We start from the raw sequence: 17,083 nt of genomic DNA on the forward strand, positions 1-17,083 counted from the left end.
GGCTGCCCATGCCTCCCGACGCCCCATCGGGTGGGCACACTGGAACTGGAATGGCTAAGTTACGTGTTCAGGTTGTGTAGCCAGTGAAGAAGAGGGGCTGGTGTTTGGCCTGAAGTCAGTCAGGTTCTATAGCCCACATCTTTGGCCAACACACATGCAAGTTCACATCACAGTGGCTTGTTTTGCCCCATGGAATCAACAGGCACTCTGAGAAGCCTTTCTTTTCCTGCCTTAAGCTCTACAAGGCTGATGCGGAACAACAGCTCTAGGAGCTAGCTGACCTTCAGGTTCTGAGCAAGCATACCCTTGCATAGGGCAGGCAAGGAAGTGATGTAAGCCTCTAAGCAGGGGATAGTGCAATCCTTGCTGAGGGGTGAATGTTGGACCCTTACGAGTCAGATGCATGTGTGGTGTGATGTGTGCATGTGTGTGGATATGTGTTGTGTGTCGTGTGTGCGTATATGGAAGTCCTAAACTAGATACCTCCTGACAGTGACCTTGGCCATACTAAGCGGTCAGTGTCACTCCTGCTCTTTCAAGCTCAGCTCCTCACCAACAGCTGGTCACACAGCTGGGCTACTGGGTCCCTTGCCATTCTAAGTTGTTTTTTTTAAATATTTATTTATTATGTATACAATGTTCTGTCTGTGTGTATGTTTGCAGGCCAGAAGAGGGCACCAGACCTCATTACAGATGGTTGTGAGCCACCATGTGGTTGCTGGGAATTGAACTCAGGACCTTTGGAAGAGCAGGCAATGCTCTTAACCACTGAGCCATCTCTCCAGCCCCACCATTCTAAGTTTTGCTTTTCAAATTCAGCTGTCCTTATTGACCTCCCAAATCTTCCCCAGCAGGAAAAGAGGGTCATCCACTGACAGCATTCAAAAGACGGGGTTCTGGTTTGGGCTGTGAAACCCAGAACAATTCTTCCAAGTGTCCATCAAAAAACTAGGGAAGGGGGGCTGGAGAGATGGCTCAATGGTTAAGAGCATTGCGTGCTCTTCCAAAGGACCTGAGTTCGATTCCCAGCAACCACATGGTGGCTCACAACCATCTGTAATGAGGTCTGGTGTCCTCTTCTGGCCTACAGACATATATACAAACAGAATAGTGTGTCCATAATAAATAAATAAATATTAAAAAAAAAACTAGGGAAGGATCATTTTTGTTTGTTTGTTTTTAAATCATTCAAGCAGCAGGCAGGAGCTACTCTGGACATCTGAGCTGGACAGTCACCCTGGAGCAGGCCTCATCTTACTAAGGTAGGGTGAGCACAGAGGCCCAGCTGACAGACAGAGCCCCTCCCCACAGAGAGCACAGCAGTACTGGCAAGGCAGTGGCTCAGCTCACTCCTCTCCCCAGGTGGATACAACCTTAGATGTGATCTCTGTCACCAAGGCATCCCCTCCTGCAGCTTCCCAAAGCTGCCTTGGGAACTACCTTTCCCTTGGCAAGCACTTTCACCAGACCTGTGACGAAGACAAACACTGGCCAAGAGGGTCACAGTATTCCAAGCTTGGAAAGAAACTCAACCTGTTCAATTTACCTCTTTCCTTTTCAAAGAGGGGATATATCAAAGGCCAAAGAGCATGTCTGTGGCGGGCCAGCTTGTGAACTGTGAATATCTGACCACCTTCTATGCCGGCCTTCTGAGGATAACCCCACATTTCATTCAGGCACTACTGATGGGTTCAAAGGTCACATGGGGGTGCTCCTGGGGCCCAAGCAAGAGCAGAATACAGGACATGAGAGCAGCCATGTTTGTCAAGGTTTCCTCTGTGCCAGGCTCTCTGTTGCAGTCACTCAGTGGGTCCTCACACAAGCATGGACGCTCGCTCCCTTAGCCCTTTTACAAATAAAGTGAGCCAAAACAACCTCAAAGTCACAGTTTTACTTTTGGGGGTGCTGGGGCTGAAACTCAGAGGCTCATGCATACTAGGCAAACATTTTACCACCAGCCCCAGCAAGCCTCAGAGTTACGTAGCAGAGCCAGGATGTGCCTTATAATCACACGGTGAGCATCTGACGGCAGGTTATCTACCCTTATGCTGCCATGCTGCCCAGTGGCTTGAGGCCTGGCCTGCTGGGTGGGACCTTCTGGAGGATCCTGGTCTCAGGCGGCCAGGCAAAAATGCTGATGAATAGCCATGGGAGGTGGGGTGGGGGCTGATAGAGATGAATCACACAGCACACAGGGCTAGAGTCTCAAGCTGGAGGGAAAAATAAATTGTTGAAAGTCAGCTAAAGTCACCTTGGTAACTGCTACAACACACTCACCCAGAACGGGGACATCAAACCCAACTGCAAACAGCTTTCAAGAAGCAGCAAAGAACTTAATCATCTGAAGAATTATGTGACAAGTGCCCACATTTACACCTCCCACCAACCTTCAATCATTTGAGAAAACATACTTTAATCTTTTAAGAAAAAAAGAATCTCAAAATGCTAGATCTGCATTCCTGGAGCCTGGGTATTTCCGGCATACTGCCTCGGTGGAAAGGCGGCTGCTTCACATGCGCAGGAGCCCAGCTTTTTGCTGATTTGTTTTTTCTGGACATCGATGCAGAAGCATGAATTATTTGTGTGGGCTGGGTGAGGTATTAAATCTGCAGCCAACACAGGTTTGCAATGTTTTGCATGGTTGTCAGCTTAATCTTAGTCATAAAAAAATAAGTAGTGTGCTTGGCAGCATGGCCTAATTCTTCAGCTAGGCTTTCTCCCTGAGTTTTCCATAGAGGATAAGGCAGAGTTTTGGGGGTGGGGGCTGGGAAGGAGAGGGGTTTCTGGGGAGACATGACCCACAGCCACTGGGAGGCCTTAGGGGAGGGACACGGACCCAGGAGCATGCTCAATGAGGCAGAGTAGCAAGTATCACAGGTGACCTTGGCAAATGACAATCTTTCTCTTTCCTTTTTTGAGACAAGGTCTCGCCATGTAGCCCAGGCTGGTCTTCAATTTTATCACATTTATCTAGTGTGTGTGTGCGCATATAGAAATCAGAGGACAACTTGCAGGGGTTGGTTCTTCTATTCCAGAAGCCCAGGGATCAAACTCAGGCCCATCAGACTTTGTGGCATTTGTCTTTATCTGTTGGGGTAACTCAGCACACCACTCTTGAACCCCCAGACTGATCTTGAACACATATTGCCCTCATCTTGACTCAACCTATGGAGTAGTGGGATTCCAGGTGTATAGCAGGGTCGCGCTCATATTTAAGTGAGATGAGTCTAAGGTAGTATCTAACAGTACATGGGTACTGCAGGTGCTTCTCAGCTCCTCCTGCAAGAATGGCAATGGCTAACAGAAATTTGTTTGCCCTTAATGTGGGCCCAGAGTCCAGTTGCCCCTGGCCAGATCTGCAAAGGTCTTGATTTTTTTTTCCGCCCCAAATAATGGCAACTTTCTTTTTCTTTTTTCTTTTTTTTTTTGAGACAGGGTTTCTCTGTAGCTTTGGAGCCTGTCCTGGAACTAGCTCTTGTAGACCAGGCTGGCCTCGAACTCCCAGAGATCCACCTGCCTCTGCCTCCCAAGTGCTGGGATCAAAGGCGTGTGCCACCACCACCAGGCCTGCAAAGGTCTTGAAAGGGGATGTCTGAGACTGGCCTGAAAGGGAGACAGGAGCAAATGTTTCAGGTCCTGGTCAACCATTGGTTAAAGGCAAAGAAAATCAAGGCTTTTGCTCCATTCCAGGAGATGGTGCCAGGTCATCTTGCAATCCGCCTTTGCAATTCTCAAACCACCAGCTTGTATGCAGCCCAGTAGTTTAATCCATCTTTTCATGGCAGCCTTTCGCACCCCGGAGGCTGTTCTTGAATTCTATCAACAGCCTCTTTTTCTTGGATACATGGCCCTAACTTTCAACTACGTTCTTGACAAGGTTCTGAAATCCTCCATCCGTTCAAGCCACCCTCCCTGGAATTTACTGGAGCTCGTCAAAGCTAGAGTGTCATGTCCGGAAGTGAAGTGGCATGTGTGGGAATAAATACAGTATGTGGTCTAACCAGTGCAGATCTGAGGCTGTGATCACTCCTGTCTGGGGCGGTTTATTTCTATTAAAACTGTCATCAAATTGTCTTTCCTTGTAACCTCATCACACTACCGACTCATACAGCACTCCCTCTGTCAACGGGATCTTACTCAGGTTTTCTCCCACAGGCTACCCGCCTCTCCTCTCCAGTGTGTGCGGTGGGTTATTTGAAGCTAAGGGCAGAACTCTACATTATCTGGCAAGAGTTTCAGGCAGTTGGGATGATTCTGAAGTTGACTCTGGCATCCACCATCTTGGCATTTCTTCCTGACGTCACATCCTTGACATAACCGATTGATTTGCCATCGACATTCTTAATCCAGTGGTTGATTAAATTGAGAAAAGTCCTGGGCTGGGCAGAGAGATGGGCAACATTGCTTTTTGGGTATATTACTGGTCCAGAAAGCACAAGATGCTCTTAGCAGCCTGGACTTCCAACGCTTCGGTCTGCTGGCACCCATCTCCTCCACTCCCCGGATGAACACAACTCTCATCTGCCACTTCTGCTGTTGAATTCTTCTGGGGGCACAGTACGTGCGGCCTGAGGGAAGTGAAAGCAGGACTTCTGCCCTGTGTGGCTCTTCCTGGGTTGACAACCATTTGTTGAGGTAGAAACAGACACAGCTCCAGCACATTTTGCTCCCTTTGTCACTGCTCAGTGTTACTCTGTCTAAGCAACAAGGTCTAGGTTTTTTTTTTTCTTGTTCCAAACAAATAAAAGTCCTTTATGCCAGTCATAACTTATCATTCAAGACCCAGTCCTTGAATTTCAGCTTTGGGTTATTTTTTTTTTTTTCCTGAGACAAGGTTTTTCTGCTTAACAGCTCTGGCTGTCTTGGGACTGCTGGGATTAGAGGTGTGTACCAACATGCTTAGCCAGCTTTGCTTTTATTTTGGCTTTTCTTTCTCTCTTCCTCCCTCCCTTCTTTTTTGAGACAGAGTTTCTCTGTTTAGCCCTGGCTAAACTCTGTATATCAGGTTAACCTCAGACACAGAGATCCACCTGTCTCTGCCCCCAGAGTGCTGGTATTAAAGGCATGTATCACTATATCCAGAAAATTTCAGCTCTTCTTGACCCTCCCTACTATTAACATTTGTGCTGGTATAACACACCTCTTTTTCTAGCTATCATTCAAATTGTTTTAAAAAACGGCCGGGAGGTGGTGGCACATGCTTTTAATCCCAGCACTCAGGAGGCAGAGGCAGGTGGATCTCTGTGAGTTCAAGACCAGGCTGGTCTACAGAGTCAGTTCCAGGACAGTCAAGGCTACACAGAGAAACCCTGTCTTTTTTTTAAAAAAAAATATTTATTTATTTATTATGTATACAATGTTCTGTCTGTGTGTATGTCTGCAGGCCAGAAGAGGGTACCAGATCTCATTACAGATGGTTGTGAGCCACCATGTGGTTGCTGGGAATTGAACTCAGGACCTTTGGAAAAGCAGGCAATGCTCTTAACCACTGAGCCATCTCTCCAGCCCCAGAAACCCTGTCTTGAAAAACCAAAAATAAAATAAAATAAAACAAAAAAATAAAATGTGAATTATGTGTTTAATTCTCAAATACCTACCCTGGTGTCTAGAGGTGTTATGCATCCTTTTCAGGGATATAGTCACAATTATACTGGTATATTTCTAATTTTTAAAAAATTGCTATCACTGTGTGGTGTGTGGATGCCATGGTGCAGGTGGAAGTCAGAGGACGCCCCTGTGGCAGTTCTCTCTCCCACCTTTACATGGGTTCTGTTACACAGCCAGTGTTTTTACTCACTGAGCCATCTCGCTGAGCTAGACACCTTTTTTACTGAGTGTAGACAATGGTGCTTCTCCCGGGCTAAGCTCTTCATATACATCACTTCCTTTCATTTTCATAACAACCCTATAAATAGGACTCATTTCCCTCACCTTAAAGATGAAGAAATGGTCACCCAAAGATCTTAGATAACAAGCACAAGTCATTCAACATACACTTAAAAGCTGGAGCAACATCTTAGCAAAAGCGTCGCTGGATTTAAAACTCTCCCACCTCACTGGGCAGTGGTGGCGCACGCCTTTAATCCCAGCACTGGGGACGTAGAGGCCGGTGGATCTCTGTGAGTTCAAGGCCAGCCTGGTCTACAGAGAGTGTTCCTGGACAGCCAGAACTGTTACACAGTGGAAACCCTGTCTTGAAAAACAAAAACAAAAATGAACAAACAAAAACCCCTCCCACCTCAGAGATGAGGACATGGCCTGGTAAAGTGCAATGCTGGCCACACAAACACGGAGACCCTGAGTTCAGACGCCCAGGCAGTCAAGGGAAAGCTGGGCATATGTGGGTAGAGAGGTGCCTCGGTGGTTAGGAACATTGATTGCTTCTGCAGAAAGACCCAGGTTTGGGCTCCTGGCACCCTGTGGTAGCTCAAAACAGCCTGTAACTCCAGTTCCAGGGGATTGGATGCTCTCCTGAATTCATGTGGTACATACACTCATGCAGGCTCACATACATGCTGGCAAAAGCAGCATGTGTCTGTAACTCTAGCAATGGGCAGGACGGTAGAAGCAAGTGGATTCCTGGAGTTTGCTGGCCAGTCTAGCCAATCTGTAAGCTCAGGGTTCAGTGAAAAACCCTGCCTCAAACAGGGTTTGAGAGACAGAGGAAAGACAGTGTCTATCTCTAGCCTTCACACACGCGTGCACTCTCTCTCTCGTGCTCTCTCTTTCTCTCTCATACACAATTTCCCACACCTCCCCTGACTTTATTAAACAAAGTCCAATTATGTAGGCAAGGTTGGCCTGGACTATCTATGCAAGCTAGGCTAGTCTCAAATTTGCAATCCCCCAGTCCCTGCCTCTAAGACACTGGGATTATAGACTTATGCCGCCACACCAGGCTTCCCTGAACTTTTTGTTGTTGTTGTTGTTGTTTTGTTTTCGAGACAGGGTTTCTCCGTAGCTTTTTGGTTCCTGTCCTGGAACTAGCTCTTGTAGACCAGGCTAGCCTCGAATTCCCAGAGATCTGTCTGTCTCTGCCTCCCTAATGCTGGGATTAAAGGCGTGCGCCACCATGGCCTGGCTCCCGGAGCTCTTAAAAGAGCTGCCTCCCGGGGTTGGAGAGATGGCTCAGAGGTTAAGAGCATTGCCTGCTCTTCCAAAGGTTCTGAGTTCAATTCCCAGCAACCACATGGTGGCTCACAACCATCTGTAATGAGATCCTGTGCCCTCTTCTGCCCTGCAGGCATACAAACAGAACATTGTATACATAATAAATAAATATTTTAAAAAAAAAAAAAAAAAAAAAAAGAGCTGCCTCCCTGGAATACAAGATAGTGCTTCTCAAAAATTTTAAGAGGTGCTTCTAGAAAAATAGACACAGCAAAGCTAGATTTAATATGCTGCCTTTCAAATCAGCGATTCACAGAAGCTGGCATTTTGGACTGAGGACTAGAGGGAAAATGAGCTGGTTTCATTTTTTTGTAAGCCAGCATTTTCCAACCTCAGTCAATAACTCCCTTTTCACTGAATACCGAAATCCCCTGAGGCTGAGGGGATGCCCTCCAGGGACAAGAGGCCAGGTGCCACTTTGGTGGGGCTCGGGGTTTCCCCTCCTGAGCTCTGCCCTGCTCAGGTACTTCCTTTCAAGACCATGCCAGTCCCGCCTCTGACACTTCTCAATGTGTAGAAGTAGATCCACCCTGAGTCCCTCACTTCGCAACAGACGCTCTTAAGGGACTCTCAGAGGGTTTGCCAGTGTTTGCCTCCAACTTATCCAGATGCCAGGGAAACCAAGTTTCTGTGGGCTTGCCTTTGAGGATACTGTTGTTTTTTTTTTTTTTTTTTTTTTTTTTTGGTTTTTCGGGGCAGGGTTTCTATGTGGTTTTGGAGCCTGTCCTGGAACTAGCTCTGTAGACCAGGCTGGTCTCGAACTCACAGAGATCCGCCTGCCTCTGCCTCCCGAGTGCTGGGATTCAAGGTGTACGCCACCACCGCCCGGCACCATTTCCTCTTCTAAAGAGCCAACCGCACCTCACTACTGGTCCAGGGTACTCCAGGTTTCCCTCAGAGACAGCACTCATCTGTCAGATGCTGTTTCTGTGTCCTCCCAGTCGCAGTGGATGTGCTGCCAGAGTCAATACGGCGGATTCTTCCTCGACTCTGTAACCTACATTGGCCTTAAACCACACCAGTCCTCCTGCCTCACCCTCCCAGTGCTAGGGTCACAGGCACAAGCTACCACGCCTGGATATTCCTTGATATGTGTATTGTGTGTGTACAGCAGGTAGGACAGAGGTCATGTTGGGGGTCTTTCTCAATCCCTGTCTACCTTATTGTTGAGGTGGCTCTTTCACTGAACCCAGAGCTTGCTGAAGCAGCTAGAAGGGCTGGATAGACCCCCAATCTCTGCCTCTGGAAGTATAGGTGTGTGAAGTACGACAATTATGTGTGCGTGTGATGTCTTTATGGGTACGTGCACATGGGTGCCAGCGCCTGGGGTCACTGACTGATCCATTGCCCTATCCCGATAGTCTTTAACTACACTTATTTATTCATTTGTTGATTGTGTATGTATGTTTGTTGTATGTACCCACGTATGGAAGAGAGGACAAGTTTTGGTAGTTCTCTCGTTTAACCATGTGGGTTCAGGCTTGAGAGTAAGCACCTTTATTTGCTGAGCTATTTCATGGGCCATATACATATATGTGTATACACACACATACACACATATATTTGAGACAGGGTCTCATTGTCTCACTATGTAGCAGCCCTAGCTGACCTGACCTGGAGCTTGCTATGAAGACCAAGCTGGCCTCAGAGTCACAGAGATCACCTGCCTCACATAAAGGTTCCCTAGGTTTTTTTTTTTTTGGTTTTTTGAGACAGGCTTTCTCTGTAGCTTTGGAGCCTGTCCTGGAACTCACTCTGTAGACCAGGCTGGTCTTGAACTCACAGAGATCCTCCTGCCTCTGCCTCCCAAGTGCTGGGATTAAAGGCGTGCGCCACCACCGCCCGGCCCCTAGGTTTTTAATATACTTTTTTTTTTTTTAATTGCCAGAATTACTCTTTGTTGTTGTTTTTTTGAGACAGGGTTTCTCTGTGTAACCTTGGCTGTCCTATAACTCACTCTGTGGATCTACTTGCCTCTGCCTCCGAATGCTGGCATGTGCCACCATAGCTCAGCAAAATTTTTGACATTCATTCATTCATTCGTTTGTTTGTTTTTTGAGATGAGGTTTCTCTGTGTAGCTTTGGAGTCTGTCTTAGAACTCTCTCTGCAGACCAGGCTGGCCTTGGAATCAGGGATCTTCTTGCCTCTGCCTTCTAGCTGCTTATCTTCTGTTCTTACTACACACCCGTCACCTGAAATCATGCTTCAGTTTGGTCCTGATGCCCCTTGCCTGCCCTTGTTGGAGCCCTTGCTGCTTAGGTTAGGTTTGCTTTTGTCAACTTGACACAAGCCGGAGTCATCTGGGAAGAGGCTGGAATCTCATCTGAGGAAATGCCCCCCATCAGACTGGCCTGTAAGCAAGCCTGTGGGACATTTTCTTAAGTAATGATGGATGTGGATGTGGGAGGGTCCAGTCCACTGTGCACTGCCTCTCCTACTCAGGTCCCCGGGTTGAATAAGAAAGAAGGCTGAGCGAGCCAATGAGCAGCATTCTTGCATGACCTCTGCTTCAGCTCCTCTTCCCAGGTTCCTGCCGTAAGCTCTGTCCAGACTTCCCTCAGTGAGGGACTGTGACATGGAAGTGCTCGATGAAATAAACCCTTTCCATGCCAAGGCACTGCTTTTGGTCATGGTCTTAATCATAGCAATAGAAAGTGAAGTCTCACCTGTCATCCTCACTCACAGCTAGCAGATCTCACTTGATTGTTTAGTATGTTTACCTCAGCCAAATGGTTTCCACTTGCCTGTGCCTTCAAGGGTTTCCAGGGAAAGTAAAATACCAGTTTCCCTCTGCATTCACATGTAGATTTTCAGATTATCAGTTATATACTTTCCTCACTGTTTGTGTTTTACTCTTTAAATTCTTTCTTTCTTTTTTTTTTTTTTTTTTTTTTTTAAACATTTATTTATTTATTATGTATACAATATTCTGTCTGTGGGTATGCCTGCAGGCCAGAAGAGGGCACCAGATCTCATTACAGATGGTTGTGAGCCACCATGTGGTTGCTGGGAATTGAACTCAGGACCTTTGGAAGAGCAGTCAGTGCTCTTAACCGCTGAGCCATCTCTCCAGCCCTCTTTTTTTTTTTTTAAGACTAGTCAACTATAGTAGTGAGAACAGGGTAATCAATTGCTAACAATTGTCATTAATTGGCTGACTGTGAACAATCAGCTCAAAGAACTCACTACCTGCGGACCAGCCTAAATTATTTTTCTTATTGTTTTCCTTAGTTTCTCTGTGTAGCCCCAGCTGTCCTGGAGCTCTCTGTAGACCAGGCTGGCCTTGAACTCACAGATTCTTTTTCTTTTGAAATTTTACAATTCTTTAAAATACTTATGTTACATCGATTGTTGTTATTTATTTATTTAATTCTACCTGCAGGGATGTCTGTGAACCATGGTAGCCGAGACCAGAAGACAGCATCAGGTCCCCTAGAATTAGAGTGACAGAGGGTTGCAAGCCACCACATGGGCTGGGAAATAAACCTAGGTTCTCTGCAAGAGCAACACATGCTCTTAACCACTGAGCCATTTCCCTCTACATTTATTTACGTGTATGTGTTATATATGTATATGCACGTACAAACCACAGCATATGAGGTTAGAGGACAACTTGTAGGAGCCACTTCTCTTCTACCACGTGAATCCCAGGGGCCCAGCTCAGGACACCAGGCTTGGTGGAAAGCTACTCTACCTGCTGGACCATATTGCTGCTGTTGTTGTTATTATTTGTTTGAGACAAGGTTTTTCTCTGTAGGCCTGGCTGTCCTGGAACTTGCTCTAAAGACCAGGCTGGCCTCTGCCTCCTGAGTGCTAAGATTAAAAGTGTGTGCTGCCACGACATGACAATTATTTATTGTGTTTTTTAGATAGGGTCTCTCTGTGTAGCCCTGTGTACTGGAACTATCATGCCCTGGCTTGACTCTATCTTATAAAACCTGGGCAAGAGTACTCTAACATGTGAAGTGGGGACAATAGCCCACACAGGTGACAGATAATAACTACCTGCTCAGCCTCAAGAATTAGCTGTCCAGCCCAGGGCTCTGCCTGTGTTGGGAACACCAAGGGCTGGTATATGGGATGGTTTATACTTAATCTCTGCCCAAAGACCAAGGAGTGATCATATGTTGGCAATTCAGAAATGAACCTAATTCTTCCAGTCCAAATAACACATCTATATTTACACTTCTCACTGTATAAGGTGGCTTTCACATATCCCAGAACACCCCATCCTTCCAGTGTCAAGATAAGACAGGATTTCCAGTCCTGGGTGGTTTATGGTACGTTCCCTAGTCACCCTACCTATGCTGCAGACTGGCAGAACCTACTTTCTCTCCATCTGGAAAGGTCTTAACCTCTCCACACTCACCCAAGGAGCACTGCAATTTTCTATCCGTGGCAATGTGGGAGAAGAATCAGTCCTCGTCCTGTGACAGTCATGACGGCTGCACTGGCCACATGACTTGAGACCTTTTCCTTGGGGACACCTGGAAGCAGGACATCGGGCTTGGCAACAAATCAAAAGTGAAGTACAATTGGCTGGCAAAGCTCAGCCCCACCTCTGGCTTGTGCTTTTCGCCTGGGAGACTATTCCTATTGCTTTCTGACTGCTGACTGAGCTCTGAATTCTCCAGAGAAAGAACTACTTGTCAGCCTCCCTTCGGGGCAGGACTGGGAAAGGGTGTGAGGTGGAGGGAAGCACAGGGCTGTGGGTCACTGTCATGCTGACAAACTCTCTGCTAGGATGAGATCAGCAATACAAGACTACACAGTATTGCTGGTAAGCACCAACAAGCAAACAGTAAGGGTAATGTTTTAAATAGGCCATCCCACATAGGGAGCATGAAGGGGAAAGGCAGTGCAGAGGCAGGCAGGACAAGACTAACAGTGGCACTGAGCTCTGGAAGATTCTCTAACCATCCATCGACAGCTGTGGGTGCCAGTGACTCTATCCTAGCCTGGCCCCACTGGTTGAGGGGTAAGGCTAGGACCCCTGTGGCTTTCCTTTCCCTGAGACTGAGTCACTTCCTTTCTTCAGCTCTCACCTTTGAACCTTCCTTTTCCCTTCCCTGCAGAAGTGACTCACTGCTGGTGTTGGGTGACACTGAAGATCAAGGATGGATGATAAAAATACCCTGGATTGTGCAACCTGAGGGAGAGGATGTAGCACTTGCACCTAGATTCAAAGCCCCAGCCAGGAACCTTGAATAATGGCCACAGCTTTGCCTCTTTGGGGAAGCAGAGTAAAAGACAGCAGTCAGAACATAAGCTGACTTGTGTTCTCTGAGAAACACTGTACAGATATTTAGCAGGACAACCTGGTTCATATGAGGGACCCAAAAAGGAAGATCCTGGTTCAGGAAGCAGCAAGTGGAGAGGCCCTGACGTTTCCTACTGTCAGCCCCGAGAGCAGGGTTCTTTCTTTCTGGACTTGTTCTCCAGTGCAAAGGACTGTCCTCTGCCAGTATGGGAACTGTGAGTGAAGCCACCATGACAGAGTGGCTCCAGGCTGTCTACTGCCCTAACACACAACCCTGACAGCAGGGTCATCTAAATCTGTCCTGTGTGCAAAGTGGCACCACAGCAACCAGCTGCCTGCCGAGGAGGAAACTCACCTTCCTTCACCCAAATCCACTGGCGGACGGATGAAAACCAGAACGCTAATTACACTCCAGGGGCCCCATGGGCTGAGCAAAACCAAGCAACTTTTTCTAAAGAACTAGTCCCTGGCCAGGGCACACACTGCTCAAGATGGGAGTGAGTGAGAGGCAGGAAAATCACCCCGTCCGAAGGCCAAACAAATGGGAGCAGAGACTTCAGAGCAGAACTGAGTGGGCATTGTGGCTCCTACTGTAATCCCACTACACGGGAGGCCTGGGCTAGAGACAGACCCCATCTTAGGCAGAAATAGATAGAAAGAAAGAGAGAGAGAGAAAGAAAGAGGGGTACATGTCTCTCCGTGTGTGTGTTTGGGCATCTTACAGATGCACTCTCACAACAGAATTCGTGCTATGACAGCATCATTCTCCAGGAAGTGAAGCAGGAAGCATCCACATAAACTTCCAGAGCTATTCTAGATGAATAGAGACCTAGCTGAGCAGGGAGGCTAAGTTTGCCTTTGAGAGCTCCCTTGACTACCTTCTCTCTCTAGCACACATGATGCCTGCCCGTCTTTGGGAAGATGTGAGACCCAGAGAGTTCCTCTGGAACTCCCCTCCTTAGTAAGTGAGTCACTGGCTAAGTGAGGCAGAGGGCACTGGTGGAAGTTTATAGAAACAGACCTTTCCTGCACACACCTGACCACACATGCCCACCTGTTGCCAGCACAACGGAGAGGCTGGGGAGCTAATGCCAGAGTCTGGCTGACCCGGGACCTCAGATAGAGAGAACGTCCAGTGACTCCCACCCTGGATCCCAACGAATGTTGGCAGGCACAGCTCTAGGCCAGGCTGTCCTCATGTGGCACAAAGGGCTGCTTCCCAAACTCACCCAAGCAGGCAGTGGGAAGGGAGGCGCCAGCAAGCCGAAGGAGGCTTTTCTCAACTGATCATCTTGGGAAAAGGCAGATACAAATTTCATGGCTGGAATGCAAGGGTTGTGAAACTGCTGAAGACACCCCAAAGAGGGCCCAGGATGCTCCTTCCAGGAAGGCAGTGGGAGGAGGGCTGGCAACAGCGGGTTGGAGAACAGGTTACCAGAGGGGTTGCCTTCTGGGAAGCAGGAACTAGGGCCTTCAAAAAAAAAAAAAAAAAAAAAAAGAAATCCCCTGGTCCTGAGGTGGGATATGAGCCAGAGATAGGTTTATGCTTGCTTCTGAAGAAGAAAATGAGGCCTGTTTCAGAACGAGCCAGCTATGACACAGCTCATTATTTCAAGAATCATGGGGCTAATGAGAGGTCCTCCTTACAGCCTAACAAACCCAGTCATCTAACGTGGACCTAGCTTGTCCTCAGTGTCATGTGAGAACCTGTCCCTAGTCATGCTACAACCAGTTAGTTACACAAGTTCCCCAGAGACATGGCCTGCAGATCCTCAGAGGGTCCCTGAGCACAGGACAAGGAAGGTCACACCTGTTGAGATTGCCCTTAACTACTTACCAGCTTCCTACATCTCAAGTGTTTCTTCTGGAAAAGGAAAAACTATAAGACTATTTACTTCACACAGTGGCTGCAAGGATGAATTGAATTAATATTGGTATGAACTGTTGGCTGCTATGGATGTATGAAATTAGCAAGTGCCCAATTCCCCAAGTAGGCCAGAACCCAGTTGCTGATGCCGAGGCCTGATCAGCTGTTCTAAGCGAACCCATCTCTGTAACCTCCTCAATCACATCCAGAGCCACAAAGACCCATGCCTCAGAGCTGCCCAGCCCAAAGTCCTGACTAAGGGGAAACTAGACAGGCAGACAAAATAGGGCCCATGCTGTGATGGCAGCCTCCCAGAGGACGACAAACACCGGTGCCAGCACATTTGGGACTGGGTTTCTCTGTCACCATCTTTATGGTGAGTTTGAAAGGAGGTCAGGTCCCAGAGTGGGCAGCACAGATATTACAATGGTGCTTGCTAATCTCAACAGAGCTGGCCACTGTCAAGCCTGAGACAGCAGAGAGCTAGGCTCCGGGAGAGCTGAGGGCATCGGGAGAACGGTCTTAGCGGACCATTGCTCAATTGCCTGTTAGCAAATTGTTAACAAGGACCAAGAACCTCAGGAGAGGGTCTGACCCCCACCCTCCCCAGATGTCAGACTTCACTTTGGGTTCCTGATTGGGCACTTGAGCTGCAGGGAGGGCAGAAGACTCCAGAGGGCTCGCACCTCTGATCTATCCTCACCCATCTCTGTATATCAGCCAATGGAGGGCAAAGAGTAGGGGCAAAGGGGACGGCTTTCTGCCAATACCCAGCCCTGCTGTCTGCAGGAACTGCCAATACTCAGTTGTGTCTACAGGAACTGAGAGCCTGGTCTGTGCCCTTTGCAGTGTCTAGGGGCACAATAGCCAGACATATAAATAAGAAACAGAACGAGATATCAGGCGTGTCTCAGGTCAAAGAGAGAGGGGCATCTCTGCAAGAGCTCTCTGTCAGAGCTCTGGCGTCCTTTGGGAGGCGGGAGGAGCAGCCTCCCTACATTTCCAGCAAACTACTCGAGGTACAAGTCCACTTCTGACCTGCCACCAGTGCCAGAGATGCCCAGGGCAAGGAGCCACACTTGGGGCTTAGGGAGTACAGTCCTGGGTCAGGGTCCAGACTGCAGCTGGAAAGCTTCCAGATGCCCCATGACACAGCTTGGCCATCTGCTACTGCCACGACCTAAGAAAGTCATTGGCTTGCAGCTAAGAGCTGCTGATGGCAATGAAGCCTCTCCATGCTGTCAGAGAGCTCGGTTCTTCCAGCTCTAGAAGGCAGATGCACCAGGTGAGCCGCGCTGGGTGGATCGGCGCTCAGAGTAACCCTCTTGACACCATAATCTGCTCCCAGGACACAGCCCTGGTGTTAAGCAGCCAAACTCCCCACCTCAGTTCCTACAGCAGCTTCCTATGCTAGCTGCAGTTCTGGGGGCACCCAATCCTCTCTCTCTAAGACACGCTGCCTACTCCAGATGATGGCATCTTTCCTGTAGTGTGCGGTATCACTCATCTTTCTGGGGATCATGAATCAACAACTGGAGCCTGACTCCAAAGCTGTGGTCACTTCCAACAAACCGTGTGTGCAGTCAGTCGGCATCCGCCATCAACAGTCCATTGTTTCATTCGTGTTCCCCGCAAAGGAAGGCCTGCGCATCCTAGTTGGCCCCCAGGACTTGAGGTTGCCACATAACAAGCTTATAGTAAAGGCTTCTTAGAAGGTGGGCAGATCATACTAGCGGTGTAGGATCAGCCCAGCTCCATTTTCACCTGAGGCCCAACAATCTCCTGGGCAGGCCAGGTTCCTGCTCTGAGCTGCCAGCACCGAGGCATCCAGGTCAGATGAGAAGGGTTCCTAGCTCTAGCCTTGCTCTGCACTCGCCTTCTAACAGAGGAAGAGGTGGGAAGGAAGCAGATCTGACCTCTGGGATCGGCTGGTTTCTCCCAAGGACTACAGGACCCCGAGACAGGCGGCAGAGACCTGCTAAGGATTTTCCTTCCCTTCCCTGGGCCCCAGGAAAGGCAGGCAGGAAGAAGGGCCTAAGCAGTAGGCATGCAGTGCAGGGCTGGCCAGACAAGGAGGTCCCTGGGGTTGCAGCTATCAGCCAGAGCCCAGGCTCCAGGAAGGAAGGAAGGGCAACTCTGACCGCGGCTGAGATAAGGGGACTGGCTTAGCACAATGGGCTCCCACAAGGCTGAGAGGCCCCCAGTCAGATTTTGCCCTGACCTGGACTCTCGTCTGTTCACACAGCCCATATAAATATTTACTGCTGTTTACATTCATGCTCTGCAGGGTCCCCTTTGAGAACCTCTCCTTCAACCACAGGTCTGTGTGCCCCTGGACCAGGGCTATCCTTACCCAGAGACCCTGGGTCCCTACACCCAGAACTATGTGCAGTGACCTCTCTCATGCAATCCTTGGTTATAGCCCCTCGGGGAAAATACCATCCTCTTGTCCTAGCCCTGGAACATGACACTTACGGAGGGCGGTCGTGGGTGAGGCCATTGTGTCGCTGAGGGTTGATTGGTGGAAGGACAGGTTTGCTGTTGATCTCGAGTCCTCTCCTCAGGGTCTCCCGGATCTGTTCCGTATCTGCAACAATATCCCGAAGTTGCCTGCTGGTCCTCTGGGCTCCCAGCAGCTCTAGAGCCCAGGATAGCAGTGTGTTGGCTAAAGGCCGGCATGGTGGCACACACCAGTAATCCTAGCTCTGGGTGGCTGAGGTACGGGTTTGACAGTTTGAGACTAGCCTGGGCTACCATGATGAGATCCTGCCTCCAAACAGAGAAA

General features: G+C 48.6%; 1 protein-coding gene across 2 annotated transcripts in view; it reads right to left on the reverse strand.

The window, feature by feature from the left end:
- Positions 1 to 17,083, reverse strand: part of Sufu (SUFU negative regulator of hedgehog signaling) — a 100,566-nt gene that overhangs the window by 16,505 nt on the left and 66,978 nt on the right. For both annotated transcript variants that reach the window (XM_041661847.1, XM_041661846.1), the window contains exon 8: positions 16,774 to 16,885. In XM_041661847.1, the coding sequence (XP_041517781.1) occupies positions 16,774 to 16,885 (112 nt within the window). The remainder of the gene's footprint in view (positions 1 to 16,773; positions 16,886 to 17,083) is intronic.

The sequence above is a fragment of the Microtus oregoni genome, unplaced genomic scaffold (assembly GCF_018167655.1).
Source record: "Microtus oregoni isolate MIOR12 unplaced genomic scaffold, Mior012 000012F_ref0000307, whole genome shotgun sequence".
Classification (NCBI taxonomy): domain Eukaryota; kingdom Metazoa; phylum Chordata; class Mammalia; order Rodentia; family Cricetidae; genus Microtus; species Microtus oregoni.